Raw genomic sequence first — 17,250 nt, 5'->3', positions numbered from 1 at the left:
GACGGTCCTGACTATTATTGCAGCCTTCCATGTAGTTCTCGAGGTTTCCCGCCTCCCCTTCCTCCTGCCTCTGCCAGGCCTGGATATTTCTTGGCGCCCAGCCCAGCAACTCCGGGCTTTTCCCTTCCTTCCCCGCCTTCCCCTTCAGCACCACATCCTGTTCCTTTCTAAGGAACAAAGGGGACTTTTATTTTGGAGGGGGGGGAATGTTGTGCTTTCCAAGGAACAAGGGGACTTTTATTTTGGAGGGATGTTGTGGAGTTCTGGCTGCTGGAGTGACATGGACATTTGAGCCCTGCGAGCTTCCTGGCTGGCAGGGAGAGCAGCAGGCCCAGGCGCTGATGGCAGAGAACTGTGGATGTGAGTTCGTCCTCTGGGGAACACGGGGAGAGGTGTGGGGACCGGGGGTGGGAGGGCTTCGATTGTTCTATGAAGCCCCCCCCCCGATGTTCCACCATGCCCCGGGGTGGGGGTTGCAGGGCCCCGCCACAGGCCTGGAAAGACGAGGTGAGGGGCTGATGTACTGGTGGGGGCAACAGCAGCCTGGCCCTGGGGTGGCCGGATGTTACTCAGCTCTTCCCCACTTCCTGCTTCCAGCATTCTCTTCCATGAAACGGGGAGCATCATGGGAAGGACGGGATCCTGGATGCCAAGTTGGTCAGGAGAGGGCCTGGAGGGAGGGGGAGTCCTTCCATCCCTCTTCCCATTCACCCATCCATCCATCCACCCATCCATCCATCCACCCAACCATCCATCCACTCACCCACCCATCCATTCATCCATCCATCCATCCATCCATCCACCCATCCATCCATCAATCCATATCCCCATCCATCCATCCACCCACCCACCTATTCATCCACCCATCCACCTATTCATCCATCCACCTATTCATCCATCCATCCACCCACCCATCCATCCACCCACCCATCCATCCATCCATCCATCCATCCAACCATTCATCCATCCACCCACCCATCCATCCACCCATCCATCCATACACCCAACCACCCATCCATCCACCCATCCACCCACCCATCCATCCATCCACCCATCCATCCATCCACTGTGCATCCATCCATCCACCCATCCATCCATCCACCCATCCACCTATCCATCCATCCATCCATCCATACATACATACATACATACATCCACCCATCCACCCATCCATCCACCCATCCATCCATCCATCCACCCATCCATTCATCCACCCATTCCCCATCCATTCATCCATCCAACCATCCATCCATCCACCCATCCATTCTCCCATCCATCCATCCATCCACCCATCCACCTATCCATCCATCCATCCACCCATCCATCCACCCATCCACCCCTCCTCCTCCTCTCTCACCTCCTCAGGTTGCACAGCGGCTGCGCAGCCCCACCCCTCGCCTTCCTCCTCCTCCTCCTCCTCCCCCCTGGCCCTTGCGCAGGCCCCACCCCCTCGCGCCCCAACTTCCTGCTGCTCTTGGCCGATGACCTGGGCCTGGGCGACCTGGACAGCTTCGGGAACCGCAGCCTGCGGTGAGCAGAGGGGGAGGCCCGGATGTGGGGCCTTAGTTACCCGGATGTGGGAGCTCAGATCCCTGGATGTTCCACCAGGAGAACTGTATAGACATCTAGTAACTCAGTTCCCCAGATGTTGGATGTTAGTGCCCCGGATGTTGGATATCATGTCCCGGGATGTTAAATCTTAGTACCCCGGATGTGGGAGATCATGTCCTTAGATATTGGACTTAAGTGCCCCGGATGTAGGAGCTCAGGTCCCCAGATGTTGGAGGTTAGTGCCCCGAATGTGGGAGCTCAGGTCCCCGGATGTGGGATGTTAGTGCCCCGGATGTTGGAGGACAGGTCCAAGGATGTTAGATCTTAATGCCCCAGATGTGGGAAATCAGGTTCTCGGATGTTAGGTTAGTGCTCCGGATGTTGGAGATCAGGTCCCTAGATGTTAGATGTTAGTACCCCGGATGTTAGATGTCAGGTGCTCGGATGTTGAAGATCAGGTCCCCGGATGTTGAATCTTACTGCCCCGGATGTTGGATATCAGGTCCCCGGATGTTACATGTTAGTATCCTGGATGTTCGAGCTCAGTTCCCCGGATGTTCCACCAGGAGATCTGTATAGACATCTAGTGGACCTCACGTCCCCGGATGTTGGATGGTAGGTCTCCGGATGTTGGAGTTCAATTCCCAGGATGTTGGATCTCAGTTCCCTGGATGTTGAAGATCAGGTCCCCGGATGTTGGATATCAGATCCCTGGATGTGGGATGTTAGTGCCCCGGATGTTGGAGATCAGGTCCTCGGATGTTAAATCTTAGTATACCCCAGATGTGGGAAATCAGGTCCCCGGATGTTACATGTTAGTACCCCAGATGTTGGAGATCAGGCCCCCGGATGTTGGACCTCAGATCCCTGGATGTTGGATGTTAGGTCCCCGGATGTTGGAATTCAATTCCCCGGATCTTGGATCTTAGTACCTCGGATGTTGGATGTCAGGTCCCTGGATGTTTGAGATCAGATACCCAGATGTTTGGCCCTCAGGTCCCCGGATGTTGGGCCTTAGACCCCAGATGTAGGAGCCCAGTCCACAGATATAGATCTTAGTACCCTGGATGTGGGATCTCAGGGCCCCAGATGTTGGATCTTAGATCTCCAGATGTTGGCCCTCAGGTTCCCAGATGTTGGATGCCAGGTCCCCAAATGTTGGACCTCAGGTCTCCAGATGTTGGATCTTAGTACCCCGGATGTGGGATCTCAGGTCCCCGGATGTTGGATCTTAGATCCCCGGATGTGGGATCTCAGGGCCCCAGATGTTGGAGTTTAGCTCCTGGGATTTTGGGCATTAGATCCCCGGATGTTAGACCCCAGGTCCCCGTATGTTCTTGGCTGTGACTCAGTTTCCCTCTCCCCACACAGCATCCCGCACCTGGACGGCCTGGCCCGCGATGGCGTGCGGCTGACCCAGCACCTGGCAGCAGCGTCCGTCTGCAGCCCAAGCCACGCAACCTTCCTGACGGGACGCTACCCTGTGCGCCTGGGTCAGTATGGGGGGGTGGGACATCCGGGGAATGGAAGGAGCGGTGGGGGGGGAGGCGGGGTCGGGACATCCGGGGATCTGAGAGCCAACATCCAGGGTACTAAGATCCAACATCCGTGGACCTGATATCCAACATCTGGGGATCTGAGACCCAACATCCGGGGATCTAAAGCCCAACATCCGGGGAACTGAGCACCAACATCGGGGTACTGAGCTCTAACATCCAGGGACTTCATCTCTAACATCCGGGTTACTAAGATCCAACATCCGGGGATCTGAGCACCAATATCCAGGGCACTGAACTCTAACATCCGGGGACCTTATCTCTAACATCCATTGTACTAAGATCCAACATCCGGGGATCTGAGGCCTAACATTCTGGGAATTGAACTCCAACATCCGAGGATCTGACATCCACCATCCGGGATACTAAGATCCAACAACCGGGAACCTGAGCCCCAACATCCGGGGAACTGAGCTCCAACATCTGGGGATCTGAGGGCCAACATACCCGAATCTGAGCTCCAATATACGGGGTAGTAAGATCCAACATCCAGGGAACTGAGCTACAACATTCGGGTAACTGAAGTCCAACATCTGGGGTCCTGATATCCACCATACAGGGCACTGAATTCCATCATCCGGGGATGAGGGCCAACATCCGGGATACTAACATCCAACATCCGGGGAACTGAGGCCCAACATCTAGGGCACGGAGGTCAACCAGAGGGAGGGGAGGACTTCTCTGAGGATCTCAGGTTCAAATCCCTGAGACTCTGGGACTTCCCCCCTGAACCACCAGGAAACCGGAAGTGATGCCATATTGGTTTCCCCCGAGGGCTCCCAGGGCTGGGGTCCTTTCCACCCCGGGTGGGCAGGTCCCAGGCTATCCCAGACACAGCAGGCCTTCCCCCTGAAGGTGCTAGATGCCCCCTCCTTACCCAGGACGCCATCATCACTGACCTAGGGTACTTCTCCTCTCTCTTGGAAGGCATGGTGACCACCAACGGGGCGCGCGTGCTGCAGTGGGCAGCCGTGTCTGGCGGGCTGCCCACTTCCGAGATCACCTTCGCCAAGATCCTGCAGCAGCAGGGATATGCCACTGGCCTCATAGGAAAGAGAGAAGTCATCCATCCACCCATCCATCTATCCACCCATCCCCCATCCATCCATCCATCCACTCATCCATCCATCCATCCACCCATCCATCCATCCATCCACCCCTCCATCCATCCATCCATCCACCCATCCACCCATCCATCCATCCATCCACTCATCCATCCATCCATCCACCCATCCACCTATTCATCCATCCATCCATCCACCCACCCATCCATCCATCCATCCATCCATCCATCCATCCACCCATCCATCCACCCACCCATCCATCCACCCATCCATCCACCCATCCACCCATCCACCCATCCATCCACCCATCCACCCATCCATTCACTCATCCATCCATCTCTTCCCCTCCAGGCAAATGGCACCTGGGCCTCAACTGTGAGTCCCCCACTCACCACTGCCACCACCCCCTGAACCATAGGTTCGACTCCTTCTTCGGGGTCCCCTTCACCCTGATGGGGGACAGCCTGCAAGCGGAGCCCTCGGAGAAGCGAGTGCGTCTGCAAGGGCCCCTGGACCTGGGGGCGCAGCTGCTGCTGCTTTCCCTGCTCTGCCTGGCCGCTGGGAAGCTCACGGGCCTGCTGGGCCTGCGCTGGGTGCCCAGGGTGCTGGGCCCCGGATGTGGGGCCTTGCTCCTGGCCTGCACCTCCTGCCTCCTAGGTGTCTTCATCGTCCACGCCGACTGCTTCCTGATGAGGGATCACCAGGTCGTCCAGCAGCCTCTGAGGTTCGAGGCCAGCGCGGGGCTGTTCTTGCGGGAGGCTGAGGCCTTCATCCACAGGTCAGCCTGGGGCCGGGGAGGGGGACAGATGCCATCTACTAGTTCTCTATAGTCAACTGGTAGACCTTAGATCCCCGGATGTACATCCAGTAGATCTCTATAGTCAACTGTCAACCTCAAATCCCCGAATGTTCCACTAGGAGATCTCTATAGGCATCTGGTAGACCTCAGATCCCCGGATGTACATCCAGTAGATCTCTGTAGTCAACTGGTCAATCTCAAATCCCTGGATGTTCCATCAATAGATCTCTATAGACATCTGGTAGACCTCAGATCCCCTGATGTACATCTACTAGATCTCTATGGTCAACTGGTAGACCTCAGGTGCCCAGATGTATATCCAGTAGATCTCTATAGTCAACTGTCAACCTCAAATCCCCGGATGTTCCATCAATGGATCTCTATAGACATCTGGTAGTCCTCAAATCCCTGAATGTTACATCTAGTACATCTCTATAGACATCTGGTAGACCTCAGGTTCCCGGATGTTCCATCAGTAGATCTGCAGAGACATCTGGTAGACGTCAAATCCCAGGATGTTACATCCAGTAGATCTCTATAGACATCTGGTAGACCTCAGGTCCTTGGATGTTCCATCTAGTAGATCTGTAGAGACATCTGGTAGACCTCAGATCAGACCACGATCAATCATTGGTAGTATTGATCAGATCATGATCGATTATTGGTAATAACTGTTCAGATGATGTTCGATTATTGGTAATAACTGATCAGCTCATGTTCAATTATTGGTATTATCGATCAGATGATGTTCGATTATTGGTATTATCGATCACATCACGATCGAATATTGGTATTATTGATCAGATCCTGTTCGATTATTAGTAATATCTGATCAGCTCATGTTCTATTATTGGTCATATCGATCAGATGATGTTTGATTATTGGTAATAACTGATCAGATCACGATCGATTATTGGTATTTTCAATCAGATCACTATTGATTATTGGTATTATTGATCAGATCATGATCGATTATTGGTATTATCGATCACATCACGATTGATTATTGGTATTTTCGATCAGATCAGGATCGATTATTGGTATTTTCGATTAGATCAGGATCGATTATCAATCATCTGATCGATTATTGGCAATACCTGATCAGGTCGGTTATTGGTGAGGTTATTGATGATGGGGGCGGGGTCTGACGTGGGTCCGCAGGCACCAGGCCCGCCCCTTCTTCCTCCTTGTCTCCTTCCTCCACGTCCACGTCCCGCTGGTCACCTCACCCGCCTTCTGGGGCTGCAGCTCGCACAGCGCCTACGGCGACAACGTGGAGGAGCTTGACTGGATGGTGGGTGAGTGCAGGGGGGGAACTGAGGCACGGTGCGTGGGATGGGGGAAACTGAGCACGGGGGTGGGGTGAGCGGGATGGGGAAACTGAGGCACAGGGTCGGGGTGAGCGGGATGGGGAAACTGAGGCACGGGGGTGGGGTGAGTGGGTTGGGGGAAACTGAGGCACGGAGATGGGGTGAGTGGGATGGGGGAAACTGAGGCATGGGAACGGGGTCAATGGGTTGGGGTAAATGGAGGCACGGTGCACTTGGATAAACTGAGTCACTGGGCATGTTGGGGGTAAACTGAGGCATGGTGCACTTGGGTAAACTGAGGCATGGTGCATGTTGGGTAAACTGAAGCACGGTGCATGTTCAGGGTGAACTGATGCACGGTACATTTGGGTAAACTGAGTCACTGGGTATTGGGGTAAACTGAGGCACGGTGTATTTGGGTAAACTGAGTCACTGGGCATGTTGGGTAAACTGAGGCATGGTGCATGTTGGGTAAACTGAGGCACTGGGCATATTGTGTAAACTGAGGCATGGTGCATGTTGGGTAAACTGAGGCACGGGGACGAGGTGAGTGGGTTGAGTAAACTGAGGCACTGGGATGGGGGTAAACTGAGGCCCAGTGAGCATTGGGTGTAAACTGAGGCACGGTGCCTGTTGGGTAAACTGAGTCACTGGGCATTGGGGATAAACTGAAGCACGATGGAAATTTGTAAACTGAGTCACGATGCATGTTGGGTAAACTGAGGCATGGTGCATGTTGGGGGTAAACCGAGGCCCGGTGGACGCTGGGGGTAAACTGAGGCACGGATCCATTGCCCCCCCCACAGGGCGACTGCTGGCGGCGCTGGACAGTGCAGGGCTGGGGCGCCGCACCCTTGTCTACTTCACGTGGGATCACGGTGCCTCGCTGGAGGCCCGGGCCTGGGGCGCCCGCCTTGGGGGTTCCAACGGCGTGCACCAGGGCGAGGGGGAAACTGAGGCAGGATGGGCGGGGCCTCCCACGCGGCCCGACCCCGCCATTGACCTTTGCCCTTCGCTCCCCCCTTGCAGGTGGCAAAGGCATGGGTGGCTGGGAGGGTGGCATCCGGGTTCCCGGGCTGGCGTGCTGGCCTGGGACGCTGCCTGCAGGGCGCCTGGTGCCTGAGCCCACCAGCCTCATGGACCTGTTCCCCACCGTGGTGCGCCTGGCCGGGGGCTGGGTTCCGGCGGACAGGTAGTCGTTCGCCGGCCTGGGTCCCCACGGGGTGGGGTGGAAGGGAGGTCATCCGGGGCCTCAGGGATCCTGAGGGGGGGAGGCTGAGGCCTGCACATCCGGGTCTCTGGGGGCTCAGAAGCCTACACATCCGGGTCTCTGAGGGCTCAGACCTGCACATCCGGGTCTCTGGGGGCTCAGGAGCCTGCACATCCGGGTCTCTAAGACCCAAGACCCGGGGCTCAGGCATGGACATCCGGGTCTCTGAGGTCTCAGAAGCATTTACATCCGGGTAACTAAGGGCTCAGGCCTGCAAATCCGGGCCTCTGAGCACTCAGAAGCCTGGATATCTGGGTCTCTGAGGACTCAGGCCTTCATATCGGGGTCTCTAAGGCATCAGGGCTGCACATCCAGGTCTCTGAGTACCTAGGCCCAGGTCTCAGTCCTGGACATCCGGGTCTCTGAGGGCTCAGGACTGCACATCTGGGTCTCTGAGGGCTCAGAAGCCTGCACATCCGGGTCTCTGGGATCTCAGGCCTGCACATCCGGGTCTCTGGGGGCTCAGAAGCATGGACATCCGGGTCTCTGAGCGCTCAGAAGCTTGGATATTCGGCCCTCTGAGGCCTCAGGCCTACACATCCAGGTCTCTAAGACCAGAGGCCTGGGTCTTAGACCTGCACATCCGGGTCTCTGAGGGCTCAGAAACCTGGACATCTGGGTCTCTGGGATCTCTGGCCTGCACATCCGGGCCTCTGAGCACTCAGAAGCCTGCACATCCGGGTCTCTACAGGCTCAAGCCTTGACATCCGGGTCTCTGGGGGCTCTGGCCTGCACATCCGAGTCTCTGAGCGCTCAGAAGCCTGCACATCCGGGTCCCGCAGGGAGGTGGACGGCGAGGACCTGATGCCCGCGCTGCTGAGGACAGCGCAGGCCGCAGGCCACAACTTCCTGCTGCACTACTGCGAGGCCCGGCTGCACGCCGTGCGCTGGTTCAACCGCCCAAGTGAGTGCCTCAACCTCCGCCGGGCCCCAGGGCGGGGGAGGGAGCTGCATGCGAGCGCGCAGGGACCCGGATGCAAGGCCTGGGGTGGGAGACCTGGATGTGGGAATCCTCGGATGTGGGAATCCCGGGATGTGAGGACCTGGATGGAAGGCATGAGATGGGAATCCCCGGATGTAGGGTCCCGGATGTGAAGTCCCCGATGGGAATTCCCAGATGTGAGACTCCAGATGTGAGGTAGTGGATGAGAATCCCTGGATGTGAGGCCCCGGATGTGAGATCCCGGATGTGAGGCCTCGGATGGGAATCCCCAGATGTGAGGCCCCGGATGTGAGGTCCCAGATGGGAATCCCTGGCTGTGAGGTCCCGGATGTGAGGCCCCGCATGTGAATCCCCGGATGTGAAGTACCACATGTGAATCCCCGGATGTGAGGGCCTGGATGTGAATCCCTGGATGTGAGGTCCTAGATGGGAATCCCCGGATGTGAATACCCAGATGTGAGGTCCTGGATGGGAATCCCGGATGTAAGGTCTTGCGTGTGAATGCCCTGATGTGAATCCCCGGATGTGATGTCCTGGATGTGAATTCCCGGATGGGAATCCCCGGATGTGAGGCCCCGGATGTTACTCCTTTCTCCCCACCCCCCGCAGGCTGCACGGTGTGGAAGCTGCACTTCGCCACTCCGTGCTTCCACCCGCCGGGCTCGGGCGCCTGCCTCGGTTTCCCTGCCTGCGCCTGCTCCGGGCGGCGCATGACCCGCCACCGGCGGCCACTGCTCTTTGACCTGACGGCGGACCCGGGGGAGACCCGCCCGCTGCGGGGCCCGATGGCGACGCGCAGGCGCGTGGAGGCCGCAGTGGCCTGGATGCTGCGCACGCGCCACCCCCGCGCGGCCCCGCCCCTCGCCCTGCACACAACACCTGGAGCCTGCGCCTGCAGCCCTGCTGCGTGCCCGGACCGCTCTGCGCCTGCGACCACCTGATCCCCGACCTCTGACCCCGACCCGACCCCCAACCCCCAACTGCCCGGGGCTATGGCAGATCCTGGCCTGCGCCTCTCACATCCGGGGACTCACATCCGAGTATTAAACATCCAGGTATACTCAAATACAGAGATTCCCACATCCGGGGATTCCCACATACAGACTCTCCACATCCGGGGATTCCTACATCTGGGGATTCTCACATCCGGGGATTCTCACTTCTGGGAACTCACATCCGGGGATTCCCGGGGATGTATTCACACATCCGGAGAATCCTACATCCGGGGACTTTTACACCCGGAGAGTCTCACATCCAGAGACTCTCACATCCGGGGATTCCCACATACAGACTCTCACATACGGTGATTCTCACATCCGGAGATTCTCACATCCAGAGATTCTCACATCCAGAGATTTCCACATCCGGGGATTCTCATATCCGGGGATTCCCACTTCCAGGGATGCTCAGACCAGGGAATTCCCACATCTGGGGAAATCTCACATCCAGGGACTCTCACATCCGGGGATTCTCACATTTTTGGATTTTCACATCCGGGAATTCTCAGATCCAGGGATTCTCACATCCGGGGATTCCCACAGCCAGGGATTCTCACATCCAGGGATTCCCACATCTAGAGATTCCTACATCCTGGGATTGTCACATCCGGGGACTTTTACATCCAGAGACTCTCACATGTGGAGACTCTCACATCTGGGAACTCCTACATCTGGGGATTCCCACATCCGGGGATTTTCACATTCAGAGAGTCTCACATCATGGGATTCTCAGACCCAGGGCTTCACATATCCTGGGACTCTCACATCCTGAGCCTCTCATCCTTGAACTCCACCTCGGGCCTCCCATCCAGGGCCTTTCCCCAGCCTCCCATCCGGAGCCCTGTCACATCCGGGCCTCTCTCCTCTAGCTTCCCACACAATAAAACCTCGTGAGCACCGTACCGCACGGCAGGGTCAGCGGTCACGGGGGTCAGAGGCCGGGCACTGGTCCTGCCTTCCATTTCAGGTCATTTCCAGTTGTTGCTAGCATACAGGGCTGGTCCTGCCTTCCATTTGAGGCCATTTCCGGTCATTGCTATGGTATAGGACTGGTCCCGCCTTCCATTTCAGGCCACTTCCAGTAGTTGCTAGGGTATAGGACTAGTCCCACCTTCCATTTCAGGTCATTTCCGGTCGTTGCTAGGGTATAGGACTGCTCCCACCTTCCATTTCAGGCCACTTCCGGTCATTGCTAGGGTATAGGACTAGACCCACCTTCCATTTCCGGTCACTTCCAGTCGTTGCTAGGGTATAGGACTAGTCCCACCTTCCATTTCAGATCATTTCTGGTGGTTGCTAGGGTATAGAACTAGTCCTGCCTTCCATTTCAGGCCATTTCCGGTGGGTTGCTAGGATACAAGCTTGGTCCCGCCCTCCTCCAGGACGTCCCACCACCTAGATTCACACCTGATTGGCTTATTCCATGAAAGGCCCTCCCTCACTTTCCTAATTCCCTTGTCATTGATCCAGCTGTAAGACACGCCCCTTAGCCCCCCCACAAATCCAACTCGCTGCTGATTGGACCTCACACCACAGTCCTGCTCCTAACTACGTGAACTCGGATTCAGATTGGCCCAGCGGGATTGGAGATGTGGGGTACCTGGATGTTGGACCACTCTGGGGGGGGTGGTTGGGTGGATGGATGGGTGGATGACCAGGCCTGCAAACTCTTCCCCTTCTGTGCCTGTCCCAGGGGACCCCAATGACCTCTCCAGGGATTGACCCAGGTGGGCCTATAGCTCCTTATTGCAGTAGGATAAGTCGAGGTCGGAGGTCTGTGTCTCCCTAGGCCTAGGATGCATTGCACCTGCATGATATCCAGGTCTTCTCTGGAGGGAGGGCCCCATTGGCTTCCCCGGGGACTCCTCCAGCCGCACCCCCTGCTCTGATTGGCTGACACGCCTGTCTCCCACCCAGGGAAGCTGCGGGTCCAGTTCGGCCTCTTCCTTGGGTGAGGTTAAAAGGCAGGGGGTGCTGTCCATCATCTCTGGGCCCCATCCCCTGCCAAGCCAATAGCTGGAGACTCGATCTGTGTGAAGCCACGCCCCTTCGTGGCTAGTTCTGTGGACTCTGTTTATGCCCATCACCCAGAGGTCCCGCCCACTAGTGAATGTATGGGCGTAGGGGCTGTCCTTCACTTCCAGGTCCCGCCTCCTGGCTGTTGGAAGGCCACAGGGGCTGTCTGTCTCTTCCAGGTCCTGCCCCTGGCTGTTGGAAGGCCATAGGGGCTGTCTGTCACCTCCAGGCCCCACCCCCTGGCTGTTGAAAGACCACAGGGGCTGTTTGTCTCCTCCAGGTCCCACCCTCTGGTTGTTGTGTGGACATTTGTCCTGTCTGTAACCTTCAGGCCACGCCCCCTTGCAATTAGATGGCCACACGGGCTGTCATTCACCTCCAGGCCACGCCTCCTACGCCATCTTAAGTCATGTCAAGCCGAGGCCCCGCCCACAAGTGACTGACGGGACGCTCTAGCTGTCCATCACAATCCTGTCCCACCCAGCGCCTGTCTCCACACTGCACAGACGCCAGAGGGGAAGGAAACGCTGCCTGGGCGTGCGCACCGCGCATGTGCAGGGAGTGGCTCCAAAGGGGTGGAGCCTACGCATGCACAATGGAAAGATGGGTTGGGCAGACAGGCCTGACAGCGCGCATGCACACTTTATGTTGATTTTATTCGTCCTTCCCCCTCCAGGCTCCTTCGTCCACTTCTGATTCCACCTGCTGCTTGAGGCCCCAGGTTCGAATCCAGCCTCACACCGGGGAGGGGCCTGGTGGGGGAGGGGAGGCACAAGCTGCTGCCACCCGCGGGGGATCATGTGAGGCCCCGCCCCGCGCCTCTCCTCATCCGAGCACCCTGGGAGGGGGCGGTTCCCACCTGCATCCTGGCCCGCGCCCCGGAAGCAGCGTCTGCGACCTCCAGACTAGAAGTAGGTGATGGCGGCACCCACCAGGGCCACGACCACCACGGACACGATGGGGGACACGACATGGGCCAGCGCGCTGCCTGGAGGGGGCGGGACTGGATCCGGAAGTGCGGGGGAGAACACACCCGGGAAGGGCGGTGGGGCGTCTCCCTGCAACTTCTGGTCGGGAAGTGCCCAGAAACAGGAAGCGAGCCAAGGTGAAGGTGGGGGACTAGGGTGCCTGACCGGAAGTGCTATCACAGCCTTTACTGGAAGTGTCCATGAACAGGGACCGGAAGTGCCCATAGTCAAGACCAGAAGTTGTTATATACTAGGGACCGGAATTCTCCACAGTCAAGACCGGAAGTTCCTACACACTAGGGACTGGAAGTGCCCTTCCAATCAGGACCGGAAGTGCCTTTCCCATCAGGACCGGAAGTTTCTATACACTAGGGACCGGAAATCACCAGTCAGGATGGAAAGTTCCTATGTACTAGGGACTGGAAATCTCCACAGTCTAAGCCGGAAGTTCCTATACACTAGGGACCAGAAGTTCCCATAGTCAATACCAGAAGTTCTTATACACTAGGGACCGGAAGTTCCTCTACACTAGGGACTGAAAGTGCCCTTCCAATCAGGACCAGAAGTTCCTATACACTAGGGACCGGAAGTGCCCTTCCAATCAGGACTGGAAGTTCCTGTACACTTGGACCAGAAGTCCCCATAATCAAGACCAGAAGTTGTTATATACTAGGGACCGGAAGTCTCCACAGTGAACACCGGAAGTTCTTATACACTAGGGACTGGAACTCCCCATCGTCAGGGCCGGAAGTGCCCATAGTCAGGACCGGAAGTTCCTATATACTAGGGACCAGAAGTGCCCAGTCAAGACCGGAAGTTCGTATATACTAGGGACCGGAAGTGCCTTTCCAATCAGGACCGCAAGTTCCTATACACTAGGGACTAGAAGTCCCTAGTCAGAACTGGAAGTTGTTATATACTAGGGACCGGAAGTTCCCAATCAGGACTGGAGGTTCCAATACTCTGGACCGGAAGTTCACATACTGTCAGGAGTGGAAGTTCTCATGCAGGCTGGAAGTCCCAAGACAATCTGTACTGGAAGTCCCCAGGAACTCAGAGACCGGAAGTTCCTTTTCTCTCCGGACCGGAAGTTCGCACTGAGACCGGAAGTGGAGGCGGCAGCGGTCCGGAAGGCTGTGGGTCACACCCGGGCCCAGATCACGAGGGAACGGAAGTGGGGCGGTCGAGGGGGCGGGACTTACCTTGGGGGGGGTCTCCGTGGATCACATGTTCATTGCCAGCACCTGGGGGAGAGGGGGAGGAGAGACGCGGCCCTGGGAGCTCGGCCTCCACATCTGGGTCCCTACATCCGGGTTCCCTACATCCAGGTTCCCTACATCCGGGTCCCCACATCTGAATTCCTACATCCGGGTCCCTCCATGCAGGTCCTTACATCTGGGTCCTTACATCCGGTCTCTACATCCAGGTCCCTACATCCGGGTTCCTTACATCCGGGTCCCTACTTCTGGGTCCCTACATCCGGGTCCTTACATCCAGGTTCCCTACATCCAAGTCCCTACATCCAGGTCCCTACATCCCTTCCTCCTCATTCGCATCTTCTACATCCGGGTCTCCTCCCCCTGCCTTGGTTTCCCCGTCTTACCGTGTGAGCCTCCATAGCCTCCACCGCCACCTGTGAACAGAGGGGGCGGGGTCAGCCCGGGTTCCCTACATCTGGGTCCTTACATCGGGGTACTCACATCCGGGTCCCTACATCCGTGATCCCATGTCTGGGTCCCTACATCTGGGCCTCTACATCCGGGTCTCCACACTGGGGTCTCCACATCCGGGTCTCTACATCCGGGTCTCCACACTGGGGTCTCCACATCCGGGTCTCCTCATCCATGTCTCCACACTGGGGTCCCTACATCCGGGTCTCTACATCCAGGCTTCTACATCCGGGTCCCTACATCCGGATCTCTACATCTGGGCCTCCTCACTGGGGTCTCTACATCCGCGTCTCTACACTGGAGTCTGCACATCCGGGTCTCCATACTAGGGTCTCTACATCCGGGTCTCCACACTGGGGTCCCTACATCCGGGCCTCTACATCTGGGTCTCCACACTGGGGTCTCTACATCCAGGCTTTCATATCCAGGTCCCTACATCTGGGTTTCCATGTCTGGGTCCCTACATCCGGGTCCCTAAATCCGGGCCTCCACACTGGGGTCCCTAAATCTGGGCCTCTACATCCGGGCCGCTCCATCCCCAGCCTCCACATCCGGGCCTCCCCCCCTTCCATGTCCTCATCTCCTGCGCCTGGCGGGGGTCGGGGCTGGGGTGGAGGCCGGCATCGGGGCGGAAGGTGACGTCTGCGGGGAGAGAGCAAGGGAAGATGGAGGCCGGCCTCCCCCCCTTACCCCCTTCCTTCCCCTGATCCCTGACTCCCCTGACTCCTCCTGACCCGCCCACCTCCATCCCGACCCCGGGGTCGCGACCTGGGCGGGTTGAGCAGCTGCGGGTACAGCCCTGTGTGCCAGGAGTGGGCCATGCCTCAGCTTCCCCACCCTGAGTGGGCCTGGTGTGGGGAAGGGGGGAGGACCCCACTCACCTGAGCTGGGCTTCGGGGTGGGATCTGCGGGCAAAGAGAGAGAGGGTGGTGACCCGTGACCTCCCCTGACCCCTCCCTGACCCCCCCTGACCCCTGAACCCAAGGCCTCAGTGGGTGGCAAAGGGTCACATGGGATTCAGGCCCACACCTGGATCAAGGCCCCACATGAGGCCTAGCGGCCAGGGTGAAGCCATGGGGGGGAAAGGTGAGAGGTCAGGACTCACTGGGTCATCCAGGGCGTCGGCGAGGTCAAAGTCAGCCTGGCCTGAGGGGGGAAGAGGATGGGTGCTGGGGACGGACGGACGGATGGGGAGACAGACAGACACAGAGACGAACAGACAGACAGACCGAGAGGATGACACACGGACAGACAGACAAGGGATGGACAGATGATCAAGACAGGACAGACAGATGACAGACAGAAGAAGCAGATGGACAGCCAGGTGGACAGAACAAGAGGCAGACAGACAGAGAGGAAGACATGGACAGAGAGGAGACAGACAGACAGACACAGGACAGATAGACCCAGACAGAGAGACTGAGAGGCAGGCAGACAGACAGACAGACAGACACAGAGATGGACAGACAGACAGACCAAGAGGATGACACATGGACAGACAGACAGACAGAGCCAGAGGCAGATGGACAGACAGACAGACAATGAGACAGACAGAGAGGAGACGGACAGACACATGGACAGATAGGGGCCCAGACACAGATGGACCTGCAGACAGACAGAGACAGACAGATGCAGAGACCGAGGGACAGACAGACAGACAGACAGACAGACAGACAGAGAAGGGATGGATGACCAAGACAGAACGAATAGATGGACGGACAGACAGACAGGAGAAGCAGATGGGCAGCCAGGTGGACAGAAAGACCAAGAGGCAGACAGACAGACTGCGAGGAGACAGACAGCCAGACAGACCGAGAGGAGATGGACAGACTGACAGAAGCAGATGGACAGAGACACAGACAGACAGACTGAGACACAGATGGACAGACAGACAGACAAACAGACACAGAGACAGACAGGCCAACAGGACCAGGCCCTGGCCTCCAACAACCTGGCCCGACCTGAAAATCCACTGCCACCTCCCCACCCCACAACCCCAGCCCAGCCCCACGCCCTGAGGGGGGGACCCGAAACCACCAGGAGAGGGGGGGAAACTAGAAACCACCAAAGAGGGACAACTGGAAACCACCAAACTGGGGAGGGAACTAGAAACCACCAAGGTGGGGGAACTAGAAACCACCAAAAAGGAGAGAACTAGAAATCACCAAGGGAAGAAATAGAAACCACCAAGGGGGGAGAACAAGAAACCACCAAAGAGAGTGGGGGAACTAGAAACCACCAAGGCCTCACCCCGGCCTCCTGGGCCCAGGCCGCAGAGCAGGGCGGCCAGCAGCAGCAGCAGCAGCAGCAGCACAGGTCCTCCTTGAAACTTACAAGGCTATGGTCAAAGTCACCCTAAGCAGGAAAGTCCTTGAAACCCCTGTCCAAATTCAGTGCCAACAAAGCCAGAAGTAGAGCCGTGTGGCTTCACTAGTTGAGGCTAGCCTTGAGAAAAGCAGTTCATGGACTGTGCCCAGATCCTGAGTTCAAGGTCTGGGACTGCCAACAAACAGACATACACAACAATCTGTGCAGCCATCCAGCTAAAGCACGTCACCCTCTTGTCCCCAACTGAATTGGACAGAGTTCCCTGGGAAAGGGGCTGGGGGAGCCACTGTCATCTTGACTCTGCCCATTCTGCATGCATCACAGGATTCCGGCCACACCCCCATTATTTCATGGTTCTTTTTGACCAATGGGATACAAGAATAGTGGTCATGCCCACATTCCATGCTGCCTGGTAGATGGACTAGGCTCTATTAGAACACTCGGAGGCTGAGATCCACAGGGGGAAAATCCTGCCACAGGAGCATGGGCCCGCTGCAGGCACCCGGGCCACCAGGCAGCTCAGTGACAGACTGAGCTGGAGCCACAGGCCCTCTGCCCCATGAGCTGACACCACAGCATGCATGGGGATGGGAAGAGGGACACATGGGCATCTGAAAAGAAAATCTGCTTCCTCCATGACCTACCTGATGAGGTGGACTTCCAGAGTCCAACAGGTGAGCTCCACCATTGATGCAGCCAGCTTTCGGCACACATCCGAACCATCGAGGAGTCCCTCATGGTGTGTAAAGAGTAGAGGTTGGTCTTGAGTGAGCTGTG

The 17,250-nt window shown here is 57.2% G+C and overlaps 2 protein-coding genes and 1 long non-coding RNA gene across 6 annotated transcripts; 2 read left to right on the top strand and 1 right to left on the bottom strand.

The window, feature by feature from the left end:
• The first annotated feature begins 347 nt into the window (after positions 1–347).
• On the top strand, positions 348–3,742 carry LOC138830212 (steryl-sulfatase-like). The gene is made up of 4 exons (XM_070026650.1): positions 348–360; positions 1,366–1,530; positions 2,923–3,044; positions 3,667–3,742. Coding segments are annotated over exons 1-4 (297 nt in total). The 5' UTR covers positions 348–358; the 3' UTR covers positions 3,675–3,742.
• Positions 3,721–9,647, top strand: LOC138830211 (arylsulfatase L-like). The gene is made up of 5 exons (XM_070026649.1): positions 3,721–3,801; positions 4,035–4,949; positions 6,132–6,268; positions 8,242–8,454; positions 9,103–9,647. Exons 2-5 carry the CDS (start codon positions 4,624–4,626, stop codon positions 9,432–9,434), a joined length of 1,008 nt encoding a protein of 335 aa, XP_069882750.1. The 5' UTR covers positions 3,721–3,801; positions 4,035–4,623; the 3' UTR covers positions 9,435–9,647.
• A 2,503-nt stretch (positions 9,648–12,150) lies between these two features.
• LOC138830213 (uncharacterized) lies at positions 12,151–16,799 on the bottom strand. 4 transcript variants are annotated; one of them, XR_011372928.1, is made up of 7 exons: positions 16,396–16,799; positions 15,251–15,291; positions 15,027–15,050; positions 14,079–14,108; positions 13,460–13,719; positions 12,367–12,495; positions 12,151–12,259 (listed from the first exon to the last, which is right to left on the bottom strand). It is a non-coding gene; the product is annotated as an uncharacterized lncRNA (long non-coding RNA). The 4 variants fall into 4 exon arrangements; XR_011372929.1 differs by lacking the exon at positions 12,367–12,495; XR_011372930.1 differs by lacking the exons at positions 12,151–12,259; positions 12,367–12,495 and having other exon boundaries at positions 12,642–13,572; positions 13,678–13,719.
• Positions 16,800–17,250: the final 451 nt, after the last annotated feature.

This window comes from Dipodomys merriami, unplaced genomic scaffold (genome assembly GCF_024711535.1).
Source record: "Dipodomys merriami isolate MVZ:Mamm:240054 unplaced genomic scaffold, mDipMer1.0.p SCAF_186, whole genome shotgun sequence".
Classification (NCBI taxonomy): Eukaryota; Metazoa; Chordata; class Mammalia; order Rodentia; family Heteromyidae; genus Dipodomys; species Dipodomys merriami.
This window is presented reverse-complemented; position numbering and strand designations above follow the sequence as displayed.

Bases quoted from the DNA above. Each gene is read 5' to 3' on its own strand.
- LOC138830212 (XM_070026650.1), top strand. The intron at 1,531-2,922 runs GTGAGCAGAGGG...CTCCCCACACAG, and splicing joins TTCGGGAACCGCAGCCTGCG to CATCCCGCACCTGGACGGCC.
- LOC138830211 (XM_070026649.1), top strand. From the start codon at position 4,624: ATGGGGGACAGCCTGCAAGCGGAGCCCTCGGAGAAGCGAGTGCGTCTG. The intron at 4,950-6,131 runs GTCAGCCTGGGG...GTGGGTCCGCAG, and splicing joins GCTGAGGCCTTCATCCACAG to GCACCAGGCCCGCCCCTTCT. The intron at 6,269-8,241 runs GTGAGTGCAGGG...GGGTCTCTACAG, and splicing joins GGAGCTTGACTGGATGGTGG to GCTCAAGCCTTGACATCCGG.